This window comes from Zerene cesonia, chromosome 15, assembly GCF_012273895.1.
Source record: "Zerene cesonia ecotype Mississippi chromosome 15, Zerene_cesonia_1.1, whole genome shotgun sequence".
NCBI lineage: Eukaryota > Metazoa > Arthropoda > Insecta > Lepidoptera > Pieridae > Zerene > Zerene cesonia.
Window position 1 is genome coordinate 1,045,521 of NC_052116.1, and position 27,005 is coordinate 1,072,525.

General features: G+C 36.6%; 1 protein-coding gene across 1 annotated transcript; it reads right to left on the reverse strand.

Moving 5' to 3' along the window:
- Positions 1 to 1,424: 1,424 nt before the first annotated feature.
- On the reverse strand, positions 1,425 to 26,947 carry LOC119832419. Its single transcript, XM_038356092.1, is given in 29 exon segments — positions 1,425 to 1,546; positions 1,988 to 2,148; positions 2,778 to 2,907; positions 3,457 to 3,510; positions 4,104 to 4,143; positions 4,511 to 4,583; positions 5,008 to 5,219; positions 5,775 to 5,895; positions 6,251 to 6,273; positions 6,422 to 6,441; positions 7,129 to 7,224; positions 8,188 to 8,368; positions 9,680 to 9,950; positions 10,648 to 10,991; positions 12,053 to 12,304; positions 12,915 to 13,212; positions 13,711 to 13,923; positions 14,273 to 14,658; positions 15,316 to 15,417; positions 15,497 to 15,541; positions 15,890 to 16,047; positions 17,561 to 17,705; positions 18,483 to 18,619; positions 19,975 to 20,104; positions 20,530 to 20,732; positions 23,706 to 23,835; positions 24,019 to 24,150; positions 24,317 to 24,502; positions 26,831 to 26,947. Coding segments are annotated over 29 exon segments (4,482 nt in total).
- Positions 26,948 to 27,005: the final 58 nt, after the last annotated feature.

Below are 27,005 nucleotides of genomic sequence, written 5' to 3' on the forward strand. Positions count from 1 at the left end.
GGGGGAGCCGGAGGGCCATATCCTTTTCCTAACCCTTCTCATACCTATTCTTTATTCCTCTCGTCAATCCTTTCTCAATCCCTTTCCAATTAGAAGTCGGTAATCCATTTGTAGAGGCGTATGGTCTGCAAACAATCTGCTCAATTGCCGACGGTGACATAAAAAAAAACGTACGAAGCTTCTAAGACAAAGCTCAAAATCGCAGCTCTTCTATGGACCCGGGCCCTATACATTGTTATACAGAAAATTCACCCCCGCATATTTAATAAAACAGAATTATTTCGCAAACACAAGAGAAATATGGCAAATTTCCCGAACGAAGACACTCGAATGAATGCAAAATTTCGTTAAATTTTCTCGCACTCGGCTGAACAAATGTCCGTTATAATTAGTTCAAGTGTTCTTATTTTATTAACAAACCGAATCAGTTTTTTGTATGGATGTTTTTTGTATGCATGCAGCGTTTAAAAGCAATACATATGGAGGAATTAACATACATTTGTAAATCTACATGCCGTGGTTAATGCATTCATGTGGAGTATGTTATCACACGGTACTTTCTTATGTTTTTTATGCGACTATTTCTTTTTATAATTAGTTTATTGTTATATTTGTTTATGTATAATACAGTCGCTATTTGCATTAAGTAAATAATGACTTTTAATGAATTTTAAAGGCAAATCATTCACAATGAGCGTGGCTATGTGGAGATACAATAATATGGTGTACTCAACCTCGCGATAAATAATATAATGCATGAAGTACGTTTAGTATCCGTAAAAAACGTTAAATTTCGAAACATTTCTCATGAAAAAAAAACACATTTTACATTTCGTTTTCCTAAATAAAGATAAATATTTTTATATCTCTAGCTATTGCTCGTGACAAATCGTTGATAAATAATATTATAAATGATGATTAAAAAAGCGTCCCAAATATCTAGGAAGTATAACTTCCTAGCCATTTTAAAACCGAAGCCTACTAATAGGACTAAAGAGTTATTGTATGATGACTAAATATATCCCAATAATATTGCTTAATAATAATAATTAACAAATTATGAAAACTACAATAAGATTCAGTGTTTGGCAATAGGAGGCAATTACTAGGTTCCCAATAACTGTTACATTAATTAAATTCCATGAATTTTCACACATTCCACTTACGTACAACATACAATTCACACGCTTCAAACATAATTTTACCAAATTACCTCTCCTATGAAACTAGATTTTAAACGACAAAATAATGATCATACCATAGTTAAAAATTAAAATAAAAAAATCAACATTAGACTTAAACATATAATTTTCCTTCCATTAAATACTTATTATAACAGAAATCATTTCTCCTTAGTGCAACATCTTTAATGATAAATAAATCCTGCTTATTTCATTCTCTCCCTTTCTTGTCTTCTCTTACGTTTACTTCTTCTTCGCCTCTTGTTTCTTCTTGTTTGCAGAAAGAGTTCGATTGAGATTCTCTTGGGCAATCGCATCATCTCTTTCTTCCAAAACTTCAGCCAACTCAGGGTTCCATTGGGAATCTGATGAATGATTTTATTCCTCTTCATTGAAAGACAAGTTCATTTGCCTCATAAAATGCGTTATTCAAAGAAGAAAAAGACGTTGTAATTTAGATAAGTTTTTTAAATTAAATACGTATTTACCCATTATTCGTATGGAAAAAGAATTTCGAATTAAGAAAATAGGAAGAAAAAAAAATCTTCTAACTAAACTAAATCATTGTAACACATTATGCCCCTGGTAGTAATTACCACGTGGGGCATAATGGGGCATAACTTGATAATCACTACCAGGGGCATAATGCTAAAAAGTCCTGGGTTAAGCCAAGAAACCATCTCATAAAAACATTGATAATTAAAATATATTATGACATACCTAAACAAAAATCAACTGGCAAACACAAAAAAAAAGAATAGAAAAAAATTAGGTGTCATTGATTTTCAAGGTATATAAGAGCATACCAACAAACAGTCTTTCCAGTAATTGTCCTCTCTTCTTCTGCCTCCCCAGAACATATAGTTCGTTGTAGTATTGCAGCTCGCGCATGCGCTCCAGCGCTGAATCTATGCCAGCTTGACGCTCTACTTTGGCTATCTCCGCTAATTCTGGTGTTATGAGGATACTGATGGAGAAAGATTCGGTTTAGTTAAAATAATAACTTTAAAATCATATTTAACATCTCTTAATGGCTTATGTTGTTCGATCCATATCATAACTATATTCTTTCTGGCGTGAAAGATATTATATAATTTAAATTAAATATAGATCTTCATAAAATTGTATTCATAACTATAACCATTTCAGTTATAATCGTAATTTGTGATAATTACTGCCAAGGAAATCAACAATAGAAAATTAATTAAATGTACATTAGTATGTAGTTGGTAGGAATTTGGGGTAAAACATTGATTCAAAAAGTTTATTAATTAAGGGACTAGTTGAGTAAATTTCCCACATAACCTCATTTAGAATTTGTTTATTACTTCCGGCGACTGTTATTTTAGGCTTAAAGGAAAAGTAGGATATGGGTAAGTTATATAACCGGGAGATTTACTTTTAAATGTTTTTTTTTCTGCAAAAACATATCTATAATATATAGAAGATCAATCTGTAAAAATTATCCAACCAAATTTTAGATTGTATATTAAAAATAAACCTACATCTTTCTATATGTAGTCCTTCATAAAAAATTAGATTAATTAAAACTAAAAGTAATGAGAAATTTCTCCAGTCAACTCAACTTGTACGTACCTTTCCTGGTCGGTTGTGTCTCTAGTACAAAGCGGTACAAAATTGAGCGGGACAAATTTGTCCTTCAACTGTTCGGGCATCGACAAATATGTAGATTCTTCTTCACTCTCCTCTTCTGCTTCTAACTCCACTATAAATTGAAAAGAACAGGTGAAAATCGTCACTGCTTTTAAAATATAGTAGACTAGCTAGCTATGGCTGTACGCTTCGTTGGGATATCTGATGTTGCATAGAAAAGAAAAGAGAAGAAATTGATAAGACGGATAGAAAATGCCACAATTTGAGGCTAATAAATGCAGAATTGTTGAGTTCCGAAGCGTACTTTTTAATATTTTAAATTGTTGAATCAAAGCAAAGCACCTATAACACCTCTAGTGTTACAATTGTTTATGGGCGGTCGTGACCAATAAGCATCAGGTGGCCCACCGCTTGCTCAATTGCTTGCTCTCTTATAAACAAATAATGTGCAATTTTAATGTAATCCGGAAACAGTCTCAATTTAAAGTAGCTATCATACGACAGTCACGATTTGATGTAAGAGAAAAATTAGTATTTTTTATTTAATTATTACTATGCGGTTTATATAAATTAATAAAGGTATACATTTAATAGTGTAAGACTTGTAGAATACAAATAAATGCAACACAAAGGTAGGTTTTTTTTCTAAATAATTAGTTACCACCGCTTTCTGTTGCCGGCGTTGGTCCTTGCTGCTGCGGATTCTCAGTTCCCTCTGAAACCATAATATGTTATACCTATTTTCATCTAAAATATATTTTTTTAATCATTTATTGTCATGTTTACCTCTATCTACTACATTTCCCACTATATTATAACAATGATTTCCTGGTTCAACCGACCAGTCGAAGGAAAATTCAAAATGTATACAGAAACTGTCCCCAGGGTTTTGCCCTCACAAATCCTGTGTCCTCACCTCGTCCTATGTCCTTTCTCGAGATTATTATATTTGTGCCGAAATTCAAATCGATTCAGTTGTTCTGGAGTGAAGGAGAGCCAGACAAAGTTGCTTACGCACTTAAAATATTAGTAACGATTTTTAGAGTATGCAAAGATGTTTGAAATAGTCGCCATTGATAAAAAATATTCTGCATTTTATTCATATGGCACTAGCGGTCCACCCCGCCCGGCTTCGTCCGTGGTAAATATATAGCCTATAGCTTTCCTTAATAAATGGGCTATCTAACACTGAAAGAATTTTTCAAATCGGACCAGCAGTTCCTGAGATTAGTTCGATCAAACAAACAAACAAACAATCTCTTCAGCTTTATAACATTAGTATAGATTGATATATTGCTTAGAACTCACTTTTCTCTTCCCCTTCTACTTCTTCCAGATAAGCGGCTTCCTGCAGCCACAAAAACACAAATTCATTTACACATACAAAAAAAGTGATCAAAAGTTATATCGCATACTTGTCATTTCTCTATCGACGAATATTTTGTTATATTATCGAATATTATTAATGACACGAGACCATATTACGCATGAATCTCTTACTTAAATGTCTATTTAATATTTTTATTACACAACGTATGAGTCATATACAGTTGTACAAACACTCGCAACAATCAAAACCCTCTTGAGATCGTGTCGTAAATGTTTCATAGGACCTTTATTTACTAACTAAGAGATTTTCCTCATTAATATGGTAAAACGGTAAACAAGGTAAAACGGTAACGGTAAAAAAAAATTAATGACCAAAAGTGAAATACCTCTAGCATGGAGCTTTCGCTTTCAGAGGGCGGTACCGGTAGGGCTTCGAGAAATTCCGCTCTGAATTCCTTTCTAATGGGATTTAAAATATATAATTTCAAGGTAAAAATTAATAGTGATTTTTATTTTATTCAAGGCATCTATATGGCTTCCAATTAAGGCTTTACAATTAAGTTTATGAATATTTTTTTATTAGGTAAAACTTAGGTGATTTATTTTCCGGTGCAAACTATAAAACTCGTGTCTGTCTTTGATCAGATTGTTATTGCATTCTCACTGAAATAAATTTCAAATCCTTCTAGGACAATGTTACCGGCCTTTTGAAATGATATAGTATCTACCGATGTATTAATTATTTCTACCATTGCTTTAATTGCTTGTGATGTATTTTCTATGGCAATAGTCTTATGGAAGGAGTTATAATTTTACTGCGATTTCTATAATTTCTATTATATCAGCTCAAATTAATCACACAGGTTTAACAAATCAAGCTAACCTAATCTGTGCTCCTCTCAAATTCCTGCCAACGTCCTTAGCATCCCAAGCTCTCCGCGCTGCTGCGAACTCGAGATCCCTATCATCATCACGCCTAGCAACAGACCCACCACCGATCGCCAGAGAACATTCCAGTTCCACGTAGGCATCACCAGGTTGTGGTTGGTGCATTGTGACCGGTGCGGGTTTCTCTTTTTCTTTTGCTGATCCACCCTAAATGGGCAGACCTTCTCAAATTTAGTCATAATCCTGCTATATTAATTTCACTCGTATTAAATGATTATGTTATAATAACTGTATAATTGATTCTTTGTCGAAAAGTAATGGACAATTTAAATTATCACTAGCAGAAAGCTTCGTTATTCCTGACTGAAACGGGCTATTACATATTTTTAACTTACCTATACCTAACTAAGTCGAATAATGCTAGTACCCGTGTATTTAGTAACTTCTACACTTTATTTGACCGCCTCCTTGGCACAGTGGTTAACGCGTGAGCGTAGAACCGAGAAGTCCTGGGTTCGATTCCTAGTCAATTTTCCTGCGACGCACACTTGCCCTACTTGTCGATAAAGAAAAACGAACAGTGAAACAGATGTATGTCATCTGCTATATACCCCAGTAAAGCGTGACATGAGACCCCAGACATGAGCCTTCACTTTTACACTTTATTTAATCAACCCTACAGAAAAAAATTAGATAAAAATATTATATAAGACACAAATATTTAGCAAATATTCTTTAAGGAACAAAGGACTTAACAAAAACCTTTTCTTTCGTGGGCTTCTTCGGGGACTGTTCAACTTTAGCTGTTTCTTGGGAGTTGCGGACTTCATCAACCCTGTTCCATTGCTGTAGGGTCAGTGGCCAACCTTTGGGTGCTATTACTCTATAGAAACATAAAATATTAATGACCACAATCTCATATTTAGGTAGGTCGTGTTATTGTTATGCATTTATATTTTACTGCCTCCTCGCTCGCTGCTGCGTCCAATGAAAAACAAAAATGTACACAGTCCGGCGTTCACACTACATAATTCTTGCTCCCGTGGGATAATATTTGTCTAAGTCCTTCCTCGAGTGTCCAATTACCTCATAAAATTTCATGCAAATCGATTCAGGGGTCAAGTCGCCAAGAGCTTTAATTTCGCGCTCAATGAAGTAATATTATTATATTTTTTATAAGCCATCACAGTCTACGAAGTTTACATTACACACAGATGCAAAATTAATGATTAACTCACTCGATACAGTATTGTTTTGTTTCCTGATGCACTTTGATGTCTTTAATCTGTAACCGATTATGTCATATTATTACTCTTATCTGTGATTGATGTAGTGTCTCGTTAACTAACACATAATGTCATAAAATATGCACAATATATTGTAATAACCATGTCTGGCTCAAGCTGAACTAAATCCTTCGGGCGGTACTGTGGGGTACACTATCATTACACGGTATTATTATTAGTACCTGGATGACCGAGCTTTGCTAGGTATTTTTTTTTGTTTTTTTTTATAAATTGTGTTTTTTGGAAATTATATTTAAGTATTATTATTCGCCAATAGATGTCAGGAAGAGTCATAATAAATAGGGACTACTCAAACGCCTAAAAAAGTAAGTTGAAGTCGATAAAACACGAATAAAACGCGAATATGACATTTTCTAAAAAAGATTCCTAGCTAGATCGATTTATCGCCCCCGAAACCCTAACTATATATACATATATATATATATATATATATATATATATATATATATATATATATATATTTGCTCGTTTAAAGACATAAGGTAAGACCGTGAAATGATTGTGTAAACACAACACACAGTAAAATAAATAAATTTTTTCGTTCATTTATTCTCCCATTTCTGCGGTTTGTTTATAAGCCAAGAGCACCTAGGTACTTTTTAAATTATATGGGATTGTCATTAATCGTAGTTTCGCTGTCGCAAAGAAATTTATTCCAATTGCGGAGGGTATTTAGCAGTGTATATTATGAGAAGTTTCAATTCTTGGTCAATTTAATTATAGGACATATAAATATGAACACTATAAGGCTTTAATTCACTTTGAAATCTAATTTATCGACTGTCATGAAGTTTCAATGAAATTATGATCGTTTACCTTTGTAGAGGATTTGCTTTTCGCTCCTGACATAGGCGGTTTCGCTGGCTTAGTGACTTTTAATGAACGGGCGCTGGATATAGCTGATTCTCTTCCAGGCTAAAGTGAAATGGTAGCTATCAGTGGATAACATAACACGTTGTGTAGTTGCGATTAGACATTAGACCACTCTGTTAGGGGAACATTGGCAAATCTACTTAATTATTTAAACTTCATCAGTTGGGGGTCAGCAAATGACAAAATCTATATCTAGCATTTCGAAAATATCTGTAAGAAACTATAGGGAGCAAGGTCATGGTTTAAATCTAGTCTGCATTAATATTATAATGAGGTAAAGTTTTGAATTAATGAGTTTATGACATTGTAAAGGGATGGACTCTCTCTGGATCTACTGAACCGATTTCAAAAACACTTTTACCAAAAGTAATTCACGTAATTTTTTAGTATTTTCCCGGGTCAACCCAGGCGGAACCGTGACGAGCGGCTAGTATACACATAAACCCTTATCAACACGACATACGCAAGGATAAGGCATGAATTGACAACACTTAAATGCCACTTACTTTTGTAAATTCTGGTATTACACGAAGTATTATACGATTGAATGTCCGCTGAATTAAATTCTACGAGTATTTACAACACTCGAATTGTTATACGATCTATTCTGTATTTTCACAGTGAAATATTATAGTGGAATATATAATTGTAAGAAACTCCAATAATGTTCAATTTTATAAAAAAGTACGAATTATTAAACCGCTTTCAAATTGTCAAAACTAGGCCAAATTTAAATAGGACCTCATGAAAGGCACCAGCTTTCAAATAAACAAAGAATCATAAAAATCGGTTTACCCAGTAAAAAGTTATGAGGTAACAAAAAAAAAACATACTGTCGAATCGATAACTTCCTTTTTTGAAGTTGGTGAAATTGGATGGGAAGATTTTATTACAGAATTATTGTTATATTTTATCAGCTAAAATACAGTATTTATAATATCTAGAGACTAGTGTTCTGAAAACTTCGGTACTCATAAACCTAGACGATAGAAGACAAAATACCGCATGCAAGTTAGAGTGCGAGGTTGACTTCTTCTTCCCCGGATACAAAAGCATCGGAGGAGTCGGTTCGAGCCGAACGTACGGCCAGTACAGCTCCCCTGTTCCTGAACATCTCCCCAGCTCCTCCAGTTCACCCTCGTACGTCTTCGTTCGGAGTATCGCCTCCATTTCCAACTGTAATAATAAAATCCTACTAATATTATAAAAGCGAAAGTTTGTAAGGATGTGCGTGTGTTTGTTGCTCTTTCACGCAAAAACTTCTGAACCGATTGCAATAAAATTTGGTACGTAGACAGCTGGACAACTGGAATAACATATAGACAACTTTTTATCCCGATTTTCCTACGGGATACGGACTTACGCGGGTGAAACCGCAGGGCGCAGCTAGTATATTATAATAGCGTCATAATTGTTCATTAGTTCGTCAATTTTAAGCTTAATAAACTTGGGTCCATATTACCAGTTTCTTGATATGTTCTGGTTAACTTATCTATCAGTTAAAATGACGATTTACATCGAAAACTGTTAGATAGAACTGCGCTATCAGGGACAGTGAAATCCTCCAAATGATCATTAAACAAACCGCTCGATAAATAAAAATGGTTGCCTGTAAAGTCGGTTTTACGGGCGAAGATTTTACGTGACAACGTCTTTTTCTCGGTAGAATATTTATTGATATGAATATTATTAAATTGCACAATAGGAACAAGGAATTGAATGAAAATAAGAATTGCACAAATTTTAACTATAGAAAATATTATTTGTTCACTAAAAAGACAGAGACAGAGACACAAGCACGCGCCGATTCTATGCGCCTAATTCTCTAGTGCTGCGCGCGCGGCGGACCGATCATAGTTCGGTGACTCATCGTAACGTTACCGGGCGTTACACTTTTTCATGAGTGCCTCCGAGCCGCAACCTAATTTAAGACGTTGTCACGTCAAAATGTTGCGAATTTGTAGCAAAGACCTCTAATTCGCAAGGGCTATTGAGAATCTCAGAGATACTTCTTTCTATTTATACCAAACTAGCTTATGCCTGCGGCTTCGCACGCGTTAAATCCGGAGTAGTTTAATAGGTGTAATTATACATATAAACATTCCTCTTGAATCATTCTATCTATTTAAAAAAAACCCCATCAAAATCCGTTGCGTAGTTTTAAAGATTTAAGCATACGCAGGAACATAGGAACAGAGAAAGTGACTTTGTTTTATACTATGTAGTCATATCCATACAAACCTATCTAGTTTTGTAAAAGCTTTATTGTTTTACCTTTTTAAATATTTCAGCGTTAGTTTATAAAACTATTCACAAACATTTTTAAAATGAAAAAGCATTTCTATCAGTGGTATATTTTCTACCACTTCAAATTAATATCCTAACGAAATAGAGATCAACGATTATTATAAACACACTTTCTACTCCACTCAAAACAACGATCTTTTTAACACTTGAAATATTTTTCTACTCCGTAAAATTTCTCACCTCAGGCGAAGTCGCAGCCGCTCTAAAGCTGATTGCCTCATGTTTCGACACAGAAATCTGCACGCCGCCTAGAATGTTCCGCCGATTCGGTATGAATATCTCATCTATATGCAACTTGCTCGCCGGGGCCAAGAGTATCTCCCTGCACGGATCGTCATTATCGCACACATGGAAGACATCAGCTGTCGACGAGAGTACCGTGAGCTGCCAGTGAGCGTCGGAGTAGGTGCCGGGTGCTTCAGTGAGTGTACCGTGACCCATTATTGTGTACCTGAAGGATTGTGGTGGCTCAGTGGTGGGAACCTTGGGTTTCAAAATCGATAAGTCGGGGTTCGAGACAGGGCAAGCGTGCAGGAAATAAATTATTTTTTTCAATTTATTTGCACATGGGGATAACATCACCACTGCTTAAAACGGTGAAGGAAAACGTCGTGAGGAAACCGGCATGTCCAAGAATCAAATAGATCGACGACATGTGACATCGGTCAACTCGCACTTGGCCAGCGTAGTAGATTATGGCTTGAACCCTCATAGGAGCCCTGTGTCCCAGCAGTGGGAACATATATGGGTTGATGATGATGAAATTATAACTCTACTAGCCCTCCGCCCGCGGCTTCACCTGCGGAGTCAAAGCAAAAGATTGACAGTTCTGGGGTTATTCCCCTTCCTAAAAATTAATTAAAAAATATCCTATGTTGTTTTATCTCAAAGTACATATCTAGTTAGACGGTTCAATTGTTCAGCGACAAAACCCATTCCACCAACTGTCCGATTTATGACCGTGCCAACCATTGCTTAACTTTATTTTTTTTCCATAATAAACTTAAATAAGTACAAATGTACGGAATCCTGTGTGTCGCGGGACCGTCTTAAATTTAACCGGTTATTGTATTTTAAGCCCACTTTTTATACATTCTATGACACAATTTACATTTATTTGTTTATTTAGCTACTGCATTATCACTTACCCATGCTCATTCGGATGAAAATCAAACGTAACATGTGCATTATAGGCTTGTGGCATTTTTTCTCCATTGTCATTGTCATACACAGCAAAAGTGCTATATTGCAGCGAGCTCTGAACATCGAAGTGGACTTTCACCGAGCCATGGCAGTAGAAAACTCCTTGGAAGTATGGCACCCATTTGCACTTCGGAGTCACCGGTGCTGTTCCATTGTGCTGCTGCAGACCATACACTCCGCTGAGGGCAGAGGCCACGGAGTACGCGTAGCGCGCTCCGGGGTACATAGCGAAGAACTCATTCATCAGCATCGACAGTGATTCCATGTTGCCGAATACTTGATCCATTAACTGAAATAATAGAGCTTCAGTGCTTCTTAAATGTATAATACAACATCATTCATCATCAAGTATTCTAGTGAAAAAACTGAATTCCATCACCGTTGATAGAGTTTAATTTACATATTAAAAAAAGCTTTTATAGCAACTAGCTGCGCCCCGCGGTTTCACCCGCTTAAGTCCGTATCCCGAAGGAATATCGGGATAAAAAGTTGCCTATATGTTATTCCAGCTGTACAGCTGTATACGTACCAAATTTTATTGCAATCGGTGCAGTAGGTTTTGCGTAAAAGAGCAACAAACACACGCACATCCTTACAAACTTTCGCATTTATAATATTAGTAGGACTAGGATTGATGCCAAATGCAACTTGGGATACATTCTTGGCAGTTTGTTATATGATAATTTAATGTTAATACATAATACGCAAGGGCCAAACAGCTGGACCGATCGGGCTTAAATTAGACATGCAGATAGCTACTATGATATAGGCATCCGCTCAACAGCAATATTGATAACTCCTACACCCAAGGGGATAAAAAAGAATGTTATAACCACGAACATTTATTTTGACTACAAATTTAACATATCTAATATAATATGATAAATATTACGCATAAATTAGAATCATAGCGTACCACGTTCAAAATCCTCTATCAAAAAAAAAATGGTTGCCTGTAAAGTCGGTTTTACGGGCGAAGATTTTACGTGACAACGTCTTTTTCTTGGTAGAATATTTATTAATATGAATATTATTAAATTGCACAATAGGGTCAAGGAATTGAATGAAAATAAGAATTGCACAAATTTTAACTATAGAAAATATATTTTGTTTACTAAAAAGACAGAGACAGAGACACAAACATGCAAGACAAAATGCGCCTAATTCTCTAGAGCTGCGCGCGCGGCGGACCGATCATAGTTCGGTGACTCATCGTAACGTTACCGGGCGTTACACTTTTTCATGAGGTCCTCCGAGCCGCAACCTAATTTAAGACGTTGTCACGTCAAAATAGGTTTTATTATTTACTTAATTTAAAAATATAGTAAATATGAATGATAAATGGCTTACCACTTTTGTAACATCAGGAGAAACAATGACATTCATGGTCAGACACTTCCTAGCCCAGGCGCCTCTCCAATGCGCCTGTATCACTCTTGCTGCATCATGCTTCTTCAAAACCTTCTCCCTCTCTTCCTTAAGAGCTCCACAAGGTACTTCCTCGGTTGCCAACTCGCAGACATTAGAAGTCACGGGTAATTTTGGAGGCGATAGAAGTTTATCCATTGTTTCCTTGTCGACAACTGGTTTCTCTTCTGAGACCTGCATCTCAGCACAGAATTTTACACATCTCAATTTATTATATCTTTATTATGTAAAGAATTACAAAAACCTAGCTGCGCCCCGTGGTTTCATCCGCGTAAGTCCGTATCGCGTAGGAATATCGCTACAAAAAGTTGCCTCTATGTTATTTCAGTTGTCCAGCTGTCTACATACGAAATTTCATTGCAATCGCTTCAGTAGTTTTTGCGTGAAAGAGCAACAAACACACACACACATCCAACACTACAAACTTTTACATTTATAATGTTAGTAGGATTGGTAATTCAATCAAAAAACACAAAATAAATACACGCGAGGAAGTGATTATTTCGTTTGAAAAATATTTAATTCATTTTCAAAAGAATTCAATTGCAAACAGCAGCCTCATTCATCGCTTTTGTCGATTGACATTAAACATTTCATCAACACCTTTTTTTTTTTAATAGTGGGGAAGTCTTACTTAGATACCCACGGCCCCCGGGGAAAAGGAGCCGTTGATTATGTCGGATTCTTACCGACTAAAACCCCACTGTATTCCGTCGAGCCGCTTTCATGAAGGTGTCACGGGAGCTGGTTAATATACGTCCGCGACCATTTCATCAACACCTACCTGTTGCTCTTCTAATTGTTCACCGAAAACTTCCATTTCCTCGGCTTCGGGTAAAACACAATCGCACGGGTCCATCATAGCTATATCTCGCAACGACGTGGGCGGCGGTGGTTTTGGTGGGAAGCCGAAATCGGGATCGTGCATAAACCGTCTTAATACAGTGCAAGTAGATCTAAATTCGAGTGGCAATAGCCGTTTCGCAAGGAGAGACTGTAGTGCCTGACGAAACATCCAGTGCAAGAGTTTCTTGTTGTAGCCAACGACCTTTTCATCCCATGTTAGGTCAGGTTGATATGAACTAAAATAAGAGAAAAAAAAAACATTTTTATAATATTCGTCAATATTTCTAATAGCAAGAGTATATGATGAAAAATATTATAATAAAACCAGGAAAATTACATGGGACATTAAAATGTAAAAGAAATTTACTAGTTTTCACCCACAGAATCGGCCGTAGATTCAAAGGAAATTCCTATGGAAATGATAACACCGCAATAGAAAGTGTTTAATAAGTATTTATCATTGCCCATCATATCAAAAATCGTATCACAAAAGTGCTCCGTTTCGACGTGAAAGACGGACGAACCAATAAATACACAATTCCGCATTATAATGTTACTAACAATATCATACACATTTAATCATTTAAAAAATTATGTCACCATCAAAATCAGCACAAAGATTATTATTGCTCCTTTAATTTATTCAAAGGCGTACATCATGTTTAGAAATTAATTTCTTCTCCTTTTCTTCAAGGGAACGACACAACCTAAACTAATCAGTTCTCGAGACTCACTTGTAGAAATCTCTATCGTTCACCGCCAAGTTAGCGCTGGACCGAGTCACCCGCATCCAGTTGGAGAAGGCCAGGCTGAGGTTGGTGAGGTATCTAGACGCCCAGGGACAATCCCGGACCGCGGCTGACTGAATAATATCCCGGCCACCAAGTAATAGTGTGGACTCGCTTAGCAACATCGCCGTCCAGTTCATGCGTGAGTGTACCCATATCCTAAACGTCACAGGATATTAGTTTAAAAATTAGCATTTTTACTAAACTAGCTGCGTCCCGCGGCTTCACTCGCGTAAGTCCTTATCCCGTAGGAATATCGGGATAAAAAGTTGCTTATATGTTATTCAAGTTATCCAGCTGTCTACGTACCGAATTTCATTGCAATCGGTTCAGTAGTTTTTGAGTGAAAGAATAACAAACACACACACACACATCCTTACAAACTTTCGCAGTTATAATATTAGTAGGAAGTAGGATTTAGTAATAAATTCACACGTAACACACCCTGGATTCACTTGATAACCCCTATTGAATAAAAGAGAATTTATATTCAAACTGTATACGAAACCTGCAGAAATGTCTCCCCGGGACAAACTTCACTTCTACAGAGTCATATCCCCTGGTAGCTATATACGCCTTTCCCATAGGCAATTCACAATCCACAAACCACTCAAATACCTCCAGAAACAGATACGCTGGTTCAATATAATCAACTATTGGAACACCACAGTTCAGCAGAACACGTGGGTGCAGCATATTCAAAGAGATTCTCAGCACGTTCTCATCTGGCCCGTCTATTTGGAGGTACAGAGGTCCAGATTTTGGCGCTGGAATGTCCAAAGCGCGGCTTAAAGGTGTCTTTGTGATCCTGACGGGCGGGTTACTCGCTGTTGACGTGAATTCATACATCGACGGGAAGAACAGGATTGTGACTCTCTTGATCAATTGCTGAATCTATAAAACATTCCTGACGATAGGTATGTGGCTTAAATCGAATTGAAGATTATACGTAGAGTATTCACTCACACCAGAGCATCGAGCATTCGTCATTTTTAAATTATCGTACATGATGTTCGTGATTTTGGGACAATGTGATTTATAAATTAAAGAGGATTAGTGTAACGTTTTACCTAGCACGAAAACGGCTGCCACATGGGTGTCTTATGACAAAATATATCGGGGATGTACCCCGAGACGTTACTGCGTCACACCCCCCTGTGAGTATTACGCCCAACAGAGCATCGAGCATTCGCATGAACGCTTCGTTATATGGAATTGCGTTTGAAAACTGAGCTTTTACTTAAAATAATAATTATGTGATTAGCTTATATCATAAAATATAACGTTCATCCAACAATTACACGAGAAGTTTTATGTGACAAGTGCACGAGGTAATAATATGCTTATAAATTTGACATGTATTATGGATCTATGATCGATATTTTTCGAGCAAGGTTTAAGATTAATACTCATATACCAAATTTCATTATTATTATTATATTGCATCGAGAATCTGAATTCGAAGCTATTTTCTCATACATTAATCATTGCATTGAAAGGGGTCACTGATCAATTGTCCTTAGTTCAATAATTATCTACAATTTCACTCACCGCATCAAACTGAATCCATTCCCGCAGCTCTTCCCTCATCTGTTGGTTGGAACCAAGAGCAGTTGTCCCCGAACGGTTCACGTCTTTGCCCCCCTTTCTCGCCTAATACATAAACTATATTACAATAACCTAATTAAGTATTAATCAATAGGAAAATTAATAAAAAATGCAACGTTCTTACTGGTGGATTAGTTCGGTCATGCTCTTCCCGAAACTGGAAAGTTATCTGAAAATATTAAATGAAAGCATAACTGAGTGTGAATTACAACTGTATATACAAAACAATACATAATTCTCGGCATATTTACCGAAGGCGTATTCATAAGAGCATATAACATATTATAACAGCAAAATAACATGTAGCTTAATATAAATATTAATATAAAATCGCTGCTTTGCGACGTAAAATAAAAACAAACACTTTCTCATTTATAGTATTAGAATCAGTATCGTAAAAATATCTTAACTTATATGGAGCAGACCTAAGTTTTAGCCAAACAAAACTCAAAGGGCCTTAAGTACACGATGACATTGTGAACAGGAAAGAACTAGATATTAAAGATCACCAACAAACCGACTCAGTGCTCTGAACGTCCAAGAGATGCGGTGCGTATGAAGACTTCAACAGCCCATTGACTTTAAGGAACCTCGTCCGGGGGCAGTCGAAGGCCTCGTACAGGCCGTGCCGGCGCGCCCAGTCCACCCACCGATACGTCTTCCACAACGGTACCTCTGGAACCAATGATTATAAGCATAATGTTATGGTATTCGCTCGCGTGGTCAAAGATATAGCGTCACCTTTCGGAATGTCGCCTAATTTTACTGATAAATTTTGCATTGTATAACTTAAGCAACTTATGTATATATGTATCCTTTTTGACAATAAAATTTATTATTATGTATAAATTACGAAGTGATTCAAATACTCATCATAATGACCTTTCTATGGGAATGAAGGTTAAACCAGCAATAAAAAGTAGTCTATCATTCTCTAGCCTTGGAACTAACTCTAGACACAAAAATCACATTAAAAAGACATTGCGACGTGTAAGATGGGCAAACAAACAAACAGACATTCGAATGAATTATACTCTGCAGAAAAGAAGAGTGAACGTTGTTGTAAGTACGGAAGTTTCTATATCTTTTGTGGAAAAAAGATGTAGAAACTTTTAGTTTAACGAAACATACTTAACTTTCAGGATTGTACAAGTTCATAAAAAGTCTTATTTTATTATTGGCTAGTACATCTTTATTAAATCAAAATAGAATATTGACCGACAGTTACGCTTATAATGGGGAAAATAGGTATTATATCTGGTATAGTTTCAATCAATTAACTGCCTAGAATCTAGATGCGCCCAGTCATATAGTTTAATGTAATGCTTATTTTTTTTCAATTGATATCTGTTAATACAGAGGCTTGATAGTAAATAAGTAATTCAGTATATATTTTGAACACGATTTTACTAGCTTCACCTGTATGTGAATGTAACCCACTCTATAGAATCGATTTTGACCCATTTTAAACGGACTTGTTTATTTTATTTTTAGTTTTATAGCATTGAAATGCTTTATAAATGAGAAATTTTGAAAGAATGGAAAAAATAGAAAAAATTTGATCACGAGGCAGGTTTCGAACCTGCGTTTCTTGCCTAACCGAGCAACGCCTAGCCTCTCGGCCACCCGTGATCCTGCCACAGTAATCGAATTTCTTCTACTCTTTCGGTTTCATGTGCCTAGCGGGCACCCCACGCCATCTATTGAGATGATTAAGAACCATCACAACCAATACGAACATCATTCCAATGATTACAATATTGTATCGATAGAACGCGGCCTTTGTTAAATTTAATTTTTAGTTCTATAGCGTTGAAATGCTTTATAAATGAGAAATTTTGAACGGACTTGTTTATTTCAAATTGTATATAGGATTGACGATCAGTGGCAGTACAATAATTTCATGAGTTTCTTATCTTGATAAAGATCGTCCAATTAAACGAATTCCTCACGTACACTCAGTATAAAGGCAACGTGCGACGTGTGACGATTTAGTTTATTCTATACATTTATTCATATTTCGGGTAATATGGTTCTTACACTAGTCTGTCTAAAATTAATCGAAGGCGTAAATCCAATAGTTTTAGTAAATAGTATTAATAAGTCACATTGGTCTACTATCTCTCAATATCTCACCATATCTCCTCCTCATTACTGAAATTTAATTGGATCCTCGTGTATGACCAACCTGGTTCTGGCAGTGGTTTCTTCAGAGGCAGATCCCTGGCCATCGTGAGAAGTAGGTTCATTTCATGGCCCGGTGTGATACCCGGGAGGTAGTATGGAGGGAAACCCTTTGTCTCATCAATGAGAATCGCAGTGAGAGATCCCCGCTATGGAAGAGAAGGGCTAGGATATATATATAGACTTTAGAAAAGTAAATGAAAAGAAAAGGATTAAGAAAGACGATTATGTGAGAAATTAAAGCTACACAGCGATAAGCTGCCCTAAAACATGTCTGTTTAATAGCTATATGTGTAAAAATTTCTCAATTATAGCATTGGAATGCTACAAAAGAAAACTAGCTTTATATGTACCCAATGTAATTTGTAACTATCAGCACTTTATGCAACTGAACGTGTGTCCTATTTATCCTATCCTACTATCCTACTAATCCTACTAATATTATAAATGCGAAAGTTTGTAAGGACGTGTGCTCTTTCACGCAAAAATTACTGAACCGATTGCAATGGTATTTGGTACGTAGACAACTGGAATAACATATAGGCATTATAGGCCGATATTCCTACGGGATGCGGACTTACGCGGGTGGAACCGCGGGGCGCACCAAGTATGTTATAATTCTCGTCAAATCTCTTATGAAGCAATTTCAACGTTTTAGAGGTAGAATATTGCAAATAGCACAGAGGCCTGTTCCCTGTTCCATGTACCTCACACTTCCCACTTCATCTCTTCTATCCAGTCTTCAATCCTCTCCTTATCGCTTTCCCATTAAAAGCGGTCATCGAATTCACAGAAGCACTATCTCTGCGAATGTTCATGGGCGGTGGTAATCGGTTACTTTTCGGTGATCCACCAGCTCAGCTAGCCACTATGATATATAAATATAAAAATATATATACCACAACCAATAACAAAGCTACACATACCCTAACATTGGAAGTTTCCTTTGTGGTCGGCTTCTTGGTGCTCTTAGATTTAATGGTGCTGGTCATTGTGTCACTTTCATCATCCCAAGAGAACACTGGCACCTCGGAGGTCAGGAGCTCCCAAATTTCCTCTGGATCTAAATATGACGTAATTGTTTTATGACGTATGATTTGAATGAAGAACAGTTACAAAAAACCAATGGCCAAAATAAGTGTAGTTAAATAAATTTCATTTCATTTTATAATATCGCCTGAAATATGTTCAATTTATTGTCATCAATAAATTAAAACCAATACAATCCAGAAGAAATTTGTAAGAATTTTCTTTTTGGAATAGTGTCTTTTAACACAATAGTTCAGTAACGTAGGCACTACGTTTTATTTCTGAAATTTGCCAATTAAATTAATGCTCGTATCATTCAATATAATAACATTATAATTGAAAACATTTCTTATTGCTCCTATTTAATCCAAAATGCCCAAAACCCCAGAAAATGCCTTCAAAATCCCAAAAAAAGTCAACTACTACTCTCCAGAAAAACTTCTAAAATCTAAATGCATCTGAAAATTGAAATATCACACAGCCAAAAACATAAGTATCATATTCAAGCAATTATCACACTTTAACTCACAAAGCGGTAATATCACGAGTCGTTAATTCCTCCACTTAATGCCACTAATAACTGACCTCGAGCGAAAGTTCAAACTATTTTCTGTGAGCCAAAGTTTGTAATTGGTAGCCGAGCGTCTAGTGGGCAGAGGTTAAGGGTATCTCTCCACCTCGCTGTAACTAGCACAGCCATTTAAATGATATTTAGAATATGAGAGAGATATTTTATAGCGTAAATAGGTGGGAATCAAATTAAAAAATCGTCTCGCTACAACAATGAACAATCAAACACATTAATTGACAATTTTTTCATAGTTTGACTGTTTGATTTAAACAAAGGGATAGCAAAAGGTATATTAATTAATAATTATTAAACATTTTTGACGTCATTGATTTAAGTTACGAATTTGCATTGAATACAACATTTAGCAAGTAGTGGTGGCTCAGAGATGAGAACCTCGGACTTCAAAATCGATAAGTCGGGGTTCGAGACCGGGCGAGCGTGCAGGAAATAAATTGATTTTTCAATTTATCTGCGCATGTGGATAACATCACCACTGCTTAAACGGTGAAGGAAAACATCGTGAGGAAACCGGCATGTTCAAGAATCAAAAGTTCGACGACATGTGACATCTGCCAACCCGCACTTGGCCAGCGTGGTGGATTATGGCCTGAACCCTCATAGGAGGCCTGTGTCCCAGCAGTGGGAACATATATGGGCTGATGATGATGATGATGACAACATTTAGCATTTTCATGTAACAGCTACCAAATATGAATGGATAGAAACTTTATCGCCGTAACTTTTCATAACAACCCCATTTAGGAGTAAATTATTTGGAGTCAATTAATTAAATCTCCACCAACAACATGTTAACTCACCCTTCTTTTTATAAGTCAAGTTCATCGCGCCAGTGAGGGCGTGCAATATATCAAAATCTGGCATCAATTCATCTTCAAAATCTGTGCCTTCGTCGGCATTCATGTCGGGCGCGGCCAACTTAAGAAGCGCCTGTGTAATTTTGATTGGCAATTTAGCTTTAGCGCGTAATGAATATTTTAATAGGCGTCGGAAAATAACATTGTGATTTAGTGTTAACTGGTTATACGACATTCGCTACAAATGTATTTATTTAACGTGATACTTATGTGTTACATTTTATAAGTAGATTAAATAAATTTTACTATCTGTGGTTATTCATCAATGTTATGTAAAATTATTATTTTTTTTAAATAATACTATTACTTGCTTCATCGAATCACGAAGAATATATAAATATGAACTTTGCCAATTAAAAGAGCACTGGTTTTAGTTCACAGCATAAACTCCACCATAGTTGCCTCAATGAGATCAACAAATAGAAGCCGATGGTGATACTCACACCTGCTCCTACAGCAACTACAAACAACTCTTTAATCCATCAGGCGTTACCTCACCTTACAAATCAGCAGCGGCCACAGGTGAACAAATTGGGATGTGACGGTAGCCGGTGCCTGCTTCGTCCCAGGTTTCATGGGAGCGCGGGTGAGGAGGGGGGAGAAGGGGAGGAGGGGGGCGTCCGTAGCGTCGATAGGCACCAGGTCGCTCACCCACACGCACCTCCAAGCACCCAGGTAGAAGAGACGCACGAGATAACAGCCTGGTGAGCTTTGTCTTGTGAATTATAAAAAACTAGCTACGCCCTGCGGTTTCACCCGCGTAAGTCCGTATCCCGTAGGAATATCGGTATAAAAAGTTGCTTATATGTTATTTCAGTTGTCCAGCTGTCTACGTACTAAATTTCATTGCAATCGGTTCAGTAGGTTTTGCGTGAAAGAGCAACAAACACACACACATCCTTATAAACTTTCGCATTTTTAATATTAGTAGGATAAATAAAGACGTAAATAAAGACGCTCTTTGAGTACAGAAACAACTAATTTGTTAAATTTTCTCTTTTACAGACTATACATATGGAATTTATTTAATAAGATACATTCATGCATTCATTATTGTATTGCCCCCAATCCTTGATAAGTGTACATAGTTCGAATTAAATCTGTCTTATATTGTATCTAAATGTGTCGATTACATACAAGCATACAAAGATAAGTGAAGCTTATAAAAGCGTCTTAATAAGTTCTCATCTATCTGCTATAAAAAAGGAGAAGAAAGTAGAAATGTATCTTATAAATAGTTTCACTTATTTTCGTTCATTGTTTTACTGTGAGCATTATAACCGCATCAAATCAGTAGCTGAGTAGAGTTCAGTAGTTGTTTGAGTTTGAGTTTGAATTTATAATCACTCTTTTTAAAGCTAAATTAAATCAAATATTAAGTCTAAATCAACGGGGCCAAAGACAAGATTTTAAATGAATAAAGAATCATCAAAATGAGTTCATCTAGTCGACAATATAAAATAATCATTCATTTACCGACCGCGCTCTCTTTATAGAGAAAAATTGATAAAACAATTACAAATTTGCATGTTAAAATGCATTTGCATGTACGAACAATAACAGCTACCGAATGTGAATGTTTTAATATTTTCAGTCACGTTACGTGTTCGTCTTGGCAAACCGATTAAACTTACAAACAAATATGTAATGGATAATCTCAAAAACTTGTGAAATGGTTTGGAAAATTCTTTAACAAGTACGAACATTTAACCTTAAGGTTTTTTTTTATGTTTTAGGCTTTATTTTTTTACCCGGTTCAACTTCAAGTGAGCTAAAACGTGATGTTTATGAAGTACATATATATATATATATACACAGCTGATATCTGTACACCTCTCTACACCTGTACTTTCTATGAAATGCTTCAAATAAAATTACTCATTCATTTACGACCAAACACATATATCGTAGCGTAATCTGCCGGTCAATTATTATACCTCTTTAAATCTCGTAATTGGCCAGCTTGCACTGGAGAAATATACCCCTACGGAAGAGCGACGTGAAAAAGTGCTAATGCTACTGTACGGGGGAGCCAGAGGCCCGTCTCTTTTCTTCTCCCTTCCCAGTCAATTCTTTATTTCCATTAATCAATCTTACCCTCTATAAAACAGCCAACGCATTCGCATAGGCACTACTTCAGCGAATGTTCATGGGCGCTGGTGATCGCCTACCATCAGGCGAACCACCAGTTCATTTGCCCGCTCTGTAAAGCATACCTATATTAAAAGAAACTACACAATTTTTCTCGTATCACGAGATTAACATATCGCAAGCAGTGTAGTGACACAGATCGTTAGCCAGCGCTTGAGTTACACCTGCGTGTAAACGATACGGCAGTCACTTAAAAGCGCCTCGATAAGGAACGCGAAGGTTAACAAAGAGATTATCGTGACTGGCGTTGGCTGTTAGAAGCTAGATTATCAATTCGTTTTATGATCTTTTTTATTAGTGACAGTGATGTAAAGATTCGAACAGACGTTTCACAGAACATTTCTAACTTCCATTCTATTTATTTTTAGAAATCCATGTTAATTAACACGATTAACTGTACATGCATGTTTGTATGTTAATGACTCATTTAGACTCAATTTTGTTCCACCATAAACGGACAAATTTAATCCAAACTTTTTACATTTATCAAGGATTGGTGACAGTACAATAATTTCATGAGTTTGTCGTATTATACTGGTTAGGATCGATTTATTATTAAACCACTAAATACGATATATTCAATAGACGTTCACAACGATGCCGAGATGAAAATTTTACTATTATTTATATTCTCATTTGTTTTATACGCAACAATAACGCAACCATCGAATTCGCATCACCACTTTAAACTTATTTATAAATACATATATATAATGATAAATAAACAGTAATATTAAAGGAAACGTGCATTTTAAATTCAAAAAGCCTAGATTTCCTCATGTGATAATTTCTGTGTTCCGCATTGAACCCTGAGAAATTTAAACAATAACCATTATCTAATTTAAACTTAACAATGTGTATAACTACTTTCAAGCCTAGTTTCTGAACGATAATAATAAAAATTAACGAGACGCTCTGTATGTGAGCTGATTATAAAATGTAAAACTATAATTAATATAACATGTTTTTTGTAAGCATAGAAGAATTGTAAAAAACAATCAAATAAGATCAAGTGGAATAGCGTCTGTGATAAGGAGGTAAGGAGAAAAGAAAATGTGTCTACCATACTAACGAAAAAAGAGAATTAAAACAAAAAGACGATCTATTTGCTCCTGATTCATATATAAATGAGTCAAGAATTGTTACTATAGAGACTTGCCTCAAATTGCCCAGACGAAAAATATACTATACCCATGATCCCACTTGCTTTCTCTTCTTTTCTATGGTTTAAAGTGAAGTCCCGTGTCCCCTAGTGGGCAGATGATGTACATCTGTTTCACTGATCGATTTTCTTTACGGACAAGTAGGTGATCAACCTTTTGTGTCCTGCCAGACCGAGACATTTTTTTTTGTGCGTCTCCACCGGGAATTGAACCAAGGACCCCTCGGTTCTACACTCACGCGTTAATCACTGTACCAAGGAGGCGGTCAAAAAAAATTCTATGGTTTAATTTCTTTCATTCTTTCGCTTTCATGTGCCTAGGAGGCACCACATTAAGCTATAAATAAAACGCATATATTACCATTCTTCGATAGCCCCGGTCGATGCTGAGCGCCACCGCCGGGTTTCAGACCTGGTGAGTATATGTGGTACCTTGCTCTCCAACCTTCCGGGCCAATGCTGAACGTGAAGTTCTCCCACTGATGTTCCACCTATAACAAAAAGCATATAAAACCACCTATTACAACAACAAAAAAACTAGCTTTCCACCTACATCATCGCCCGCGTAGTCAGCAAATGTTCATGGGCGGAGCTCTATCGATCGCTCACCAAAGGAAATCACCAGCTCAATTACTCTCCATTATATAAAAGCCTGATAATCATCAGCCACTTACGATAACACTATCCACCCGTTCCAAGATATAGCACATGGAGAGAACGGTCCTGCAGAAGGAAGAGCGCAGCAGCACCTGCGCGTGACTCAACTGAATGTCGGCCACTGTCATCTTGCCGCCATCGTTTGTGTCCTGAAAATTTTATCGTGATGAATTTAAATATTTTTATATAAAACGCCCCACCAGATCCCTTGCTAACGACGACATAAAAAACAATAAAAATAATAATTTGTAATGATTTGGGAATCATACAAAGCAAGTCGGAGATGGGGCTGACAACAAGCTTATGGAAGAATACCTCAAAAACAACAACTTCAGCTTCCCAACGGCTGAGGGCCAGCTCCTCAGCCTTCATCCAGCCATGGAGATACTGCCTCACGGAGCGCGGCAGCGGCTGGGTCTGTTCATCCACCCAAGCCTGATCTGCGTGCGGCTTGGCACCCACTTTCGATAGCGCATGGCTTGCTCGGAATGCTGCCGGCCCCTAATTTGAACCATTTTGCAATTAGCCCCACCCAGTTCAGACCGGGCCAAAGAAATATAAACTAAAAACACGCTTTATTCACAGAATCGCCTAAATAGTCTCACGCTCTCTTATACAGAGTATAGGTAAGACAATTACTTAATCTGGGCGATATTAAAATTAACTCCATTCATTGTTTTATCACCGATTCGATATAATATACTTCAGATATCTATATATATAAAATTCTCGTGTCACAGTTTTCGTTGCCATACTCCTCCGAAACGGCTTGACCGATTCCTCTGAAATTTGGTAAGCATATTGGGTAGGTCTGAGAATCGGCCAACATCTATTTTTTATCCCGATATTCCTACGGGATACGGACTTACGCGGGTGAAACCGCGGGGCGCAGCTAGTATATATATATAATTCCGATATAATGAAGTGTATAGGGATTGAATTAAAACTGTCCGCTTAAAATAGGTCAGAATCGTGTCTTAAAAAGTTGGATATACACAAACGTACAAAAAATTATATAGACCCAATAAGAACAATGTAGCTTTTCAGCATATAGTAAAATTGAAAATCGATAAAATTACGTTCGCTTAATGAAAAAAGAAACTATAGAATACATCTTCTTATCTTCGAATTCATGATGTTTGACAATATCATTATGAAATCATAATCCTCTAGACTTAGCAGTGGTGGCTCAGTGGTAAGGACCTCGGACTTCAAAATCGATAAGTCGGGGTTCGAGACCGGGCGAGCGCGCAGGAAATAAATTGATTTTTCAATTTATCTGCGCATGTAGATAACATCACCACTGCTTCAACGGTGAAGGAAAACATCGTGAGGAAACCGGCATGTCCAAGAATTAAAAGTTCGACGGCATGTGACATCTGCCAACCCGCACTTGGCCAGCGTGGTGGATTATGGCCTGAACCCTCATAGGAGGCCTGAGTCCCAGCAGTGGGAACATATATGGGCTGATGATGATGATGATGATGATGAATCCTCTAGAAACTAACTCCAACAGCGCGCGAAATAAATAAAATACAAAACAGTTATTTCAAACCGTTACAGTTATTTAACAATAGACCTAATAATATTTTCCATTTTTTTAAGTGGGGAAATCTCACATAGATACCCACAGCCTCTGGGGAAAAAGCCGTGGGTTATGTCGGATTCCTACCGACAAAAACCCCACTGTGTTCCGTCGAGCCGCTTAGTGAAGGGGCCACGGGAGCTGGTTATAATTCGTCCGCGATTGATAATGTATTCCCATTCATATTAAAAAAGCGAAGTCCCGTGTCCCCTACTGGGGTATGTGGCAGATAATATACATCTGTTACACTGATCAATTTTCTTTATGTACAAGTAGGTGATCAGCCTTCTGTGTCCTGCCAGACCGAAACTTTTTTTTCATTATCCCCACGCGGGAATCGAACCCAGGACCCCTCGGTTCTACGCTCACGCGTTTACCACTGTACCAAGGAGGCGTCCCCATTCATATTATGGATGAAAATATGCATTTCGAAGTAAAATTATACACCCATGTTTATTTCACCATTGTGCTAAATTAAATTAATATATCTTTTGTAACAAGCGTCATCAAAACGAAGAATAACAAAACATCGTTTAATTTCACACACATTCATTAAAATACGCAATACCTTAACATTCGGCTTTTTATCACATTCTATTAAAACATTACACAACGAATATTCGGTTGTGCTAGCTATGTATAAGGAATGTTACTAGGAGAAAAGCTATTTAGGAAACAGATTAATGATTATAAAAAACCAAGTGAAAGTATTTAATATAATTCCCGGTTATGTGATACTATTGTAAATGCATAATAAAATATAATAGTTTAAAAAAACTATAAAACACGCTTTAACAAAAATCATATTTTGCAAATTGAAAACTGGAATAATTTTATCAAATTAGTGTATTGTCATCGGTCCTCAATAAATCTACAAAGTTTGAACGAAATCTGGCCGTTTAAAGTGGGTCAAAATCGCGCCCAAAGAAGTCAGTTACAAACAAACAAACAAACATACAAACAAACATACAAACAAACAAACATACAGGTGAAGTTAATAAAAGCGTGTTAAAAATATTGCATTCAAAACACGTTAGGATACATATTTGGACGAGGGACTGGACTCAAAAACTTATGTATATCCCAATATTTCAGTAATAACTAAGAAAGCAGCTGGTAAGTACTTATTACTTAAATTCTATAAATATTTAATCTATAACTCACTGTCTCATACCTTAAAAATAGATACAAAAGCTAACATCCTAATTGTAACTAAATCAAGAGAATTAAGTGAAAAAACATACCATCCCCCAAGTATCAGCAGACAATTCGTTATCCCGGAATTCCCGGAAAGGGCATTCAGTGGGATCCACGGGATACACAATCATGCTCTGCCTCCCGAAATCCCCTTTTTTGGACATCCTGCTCATTATTATAAGAAAAAAACGACACACTGTATTTATTTCTAAATTACACGTG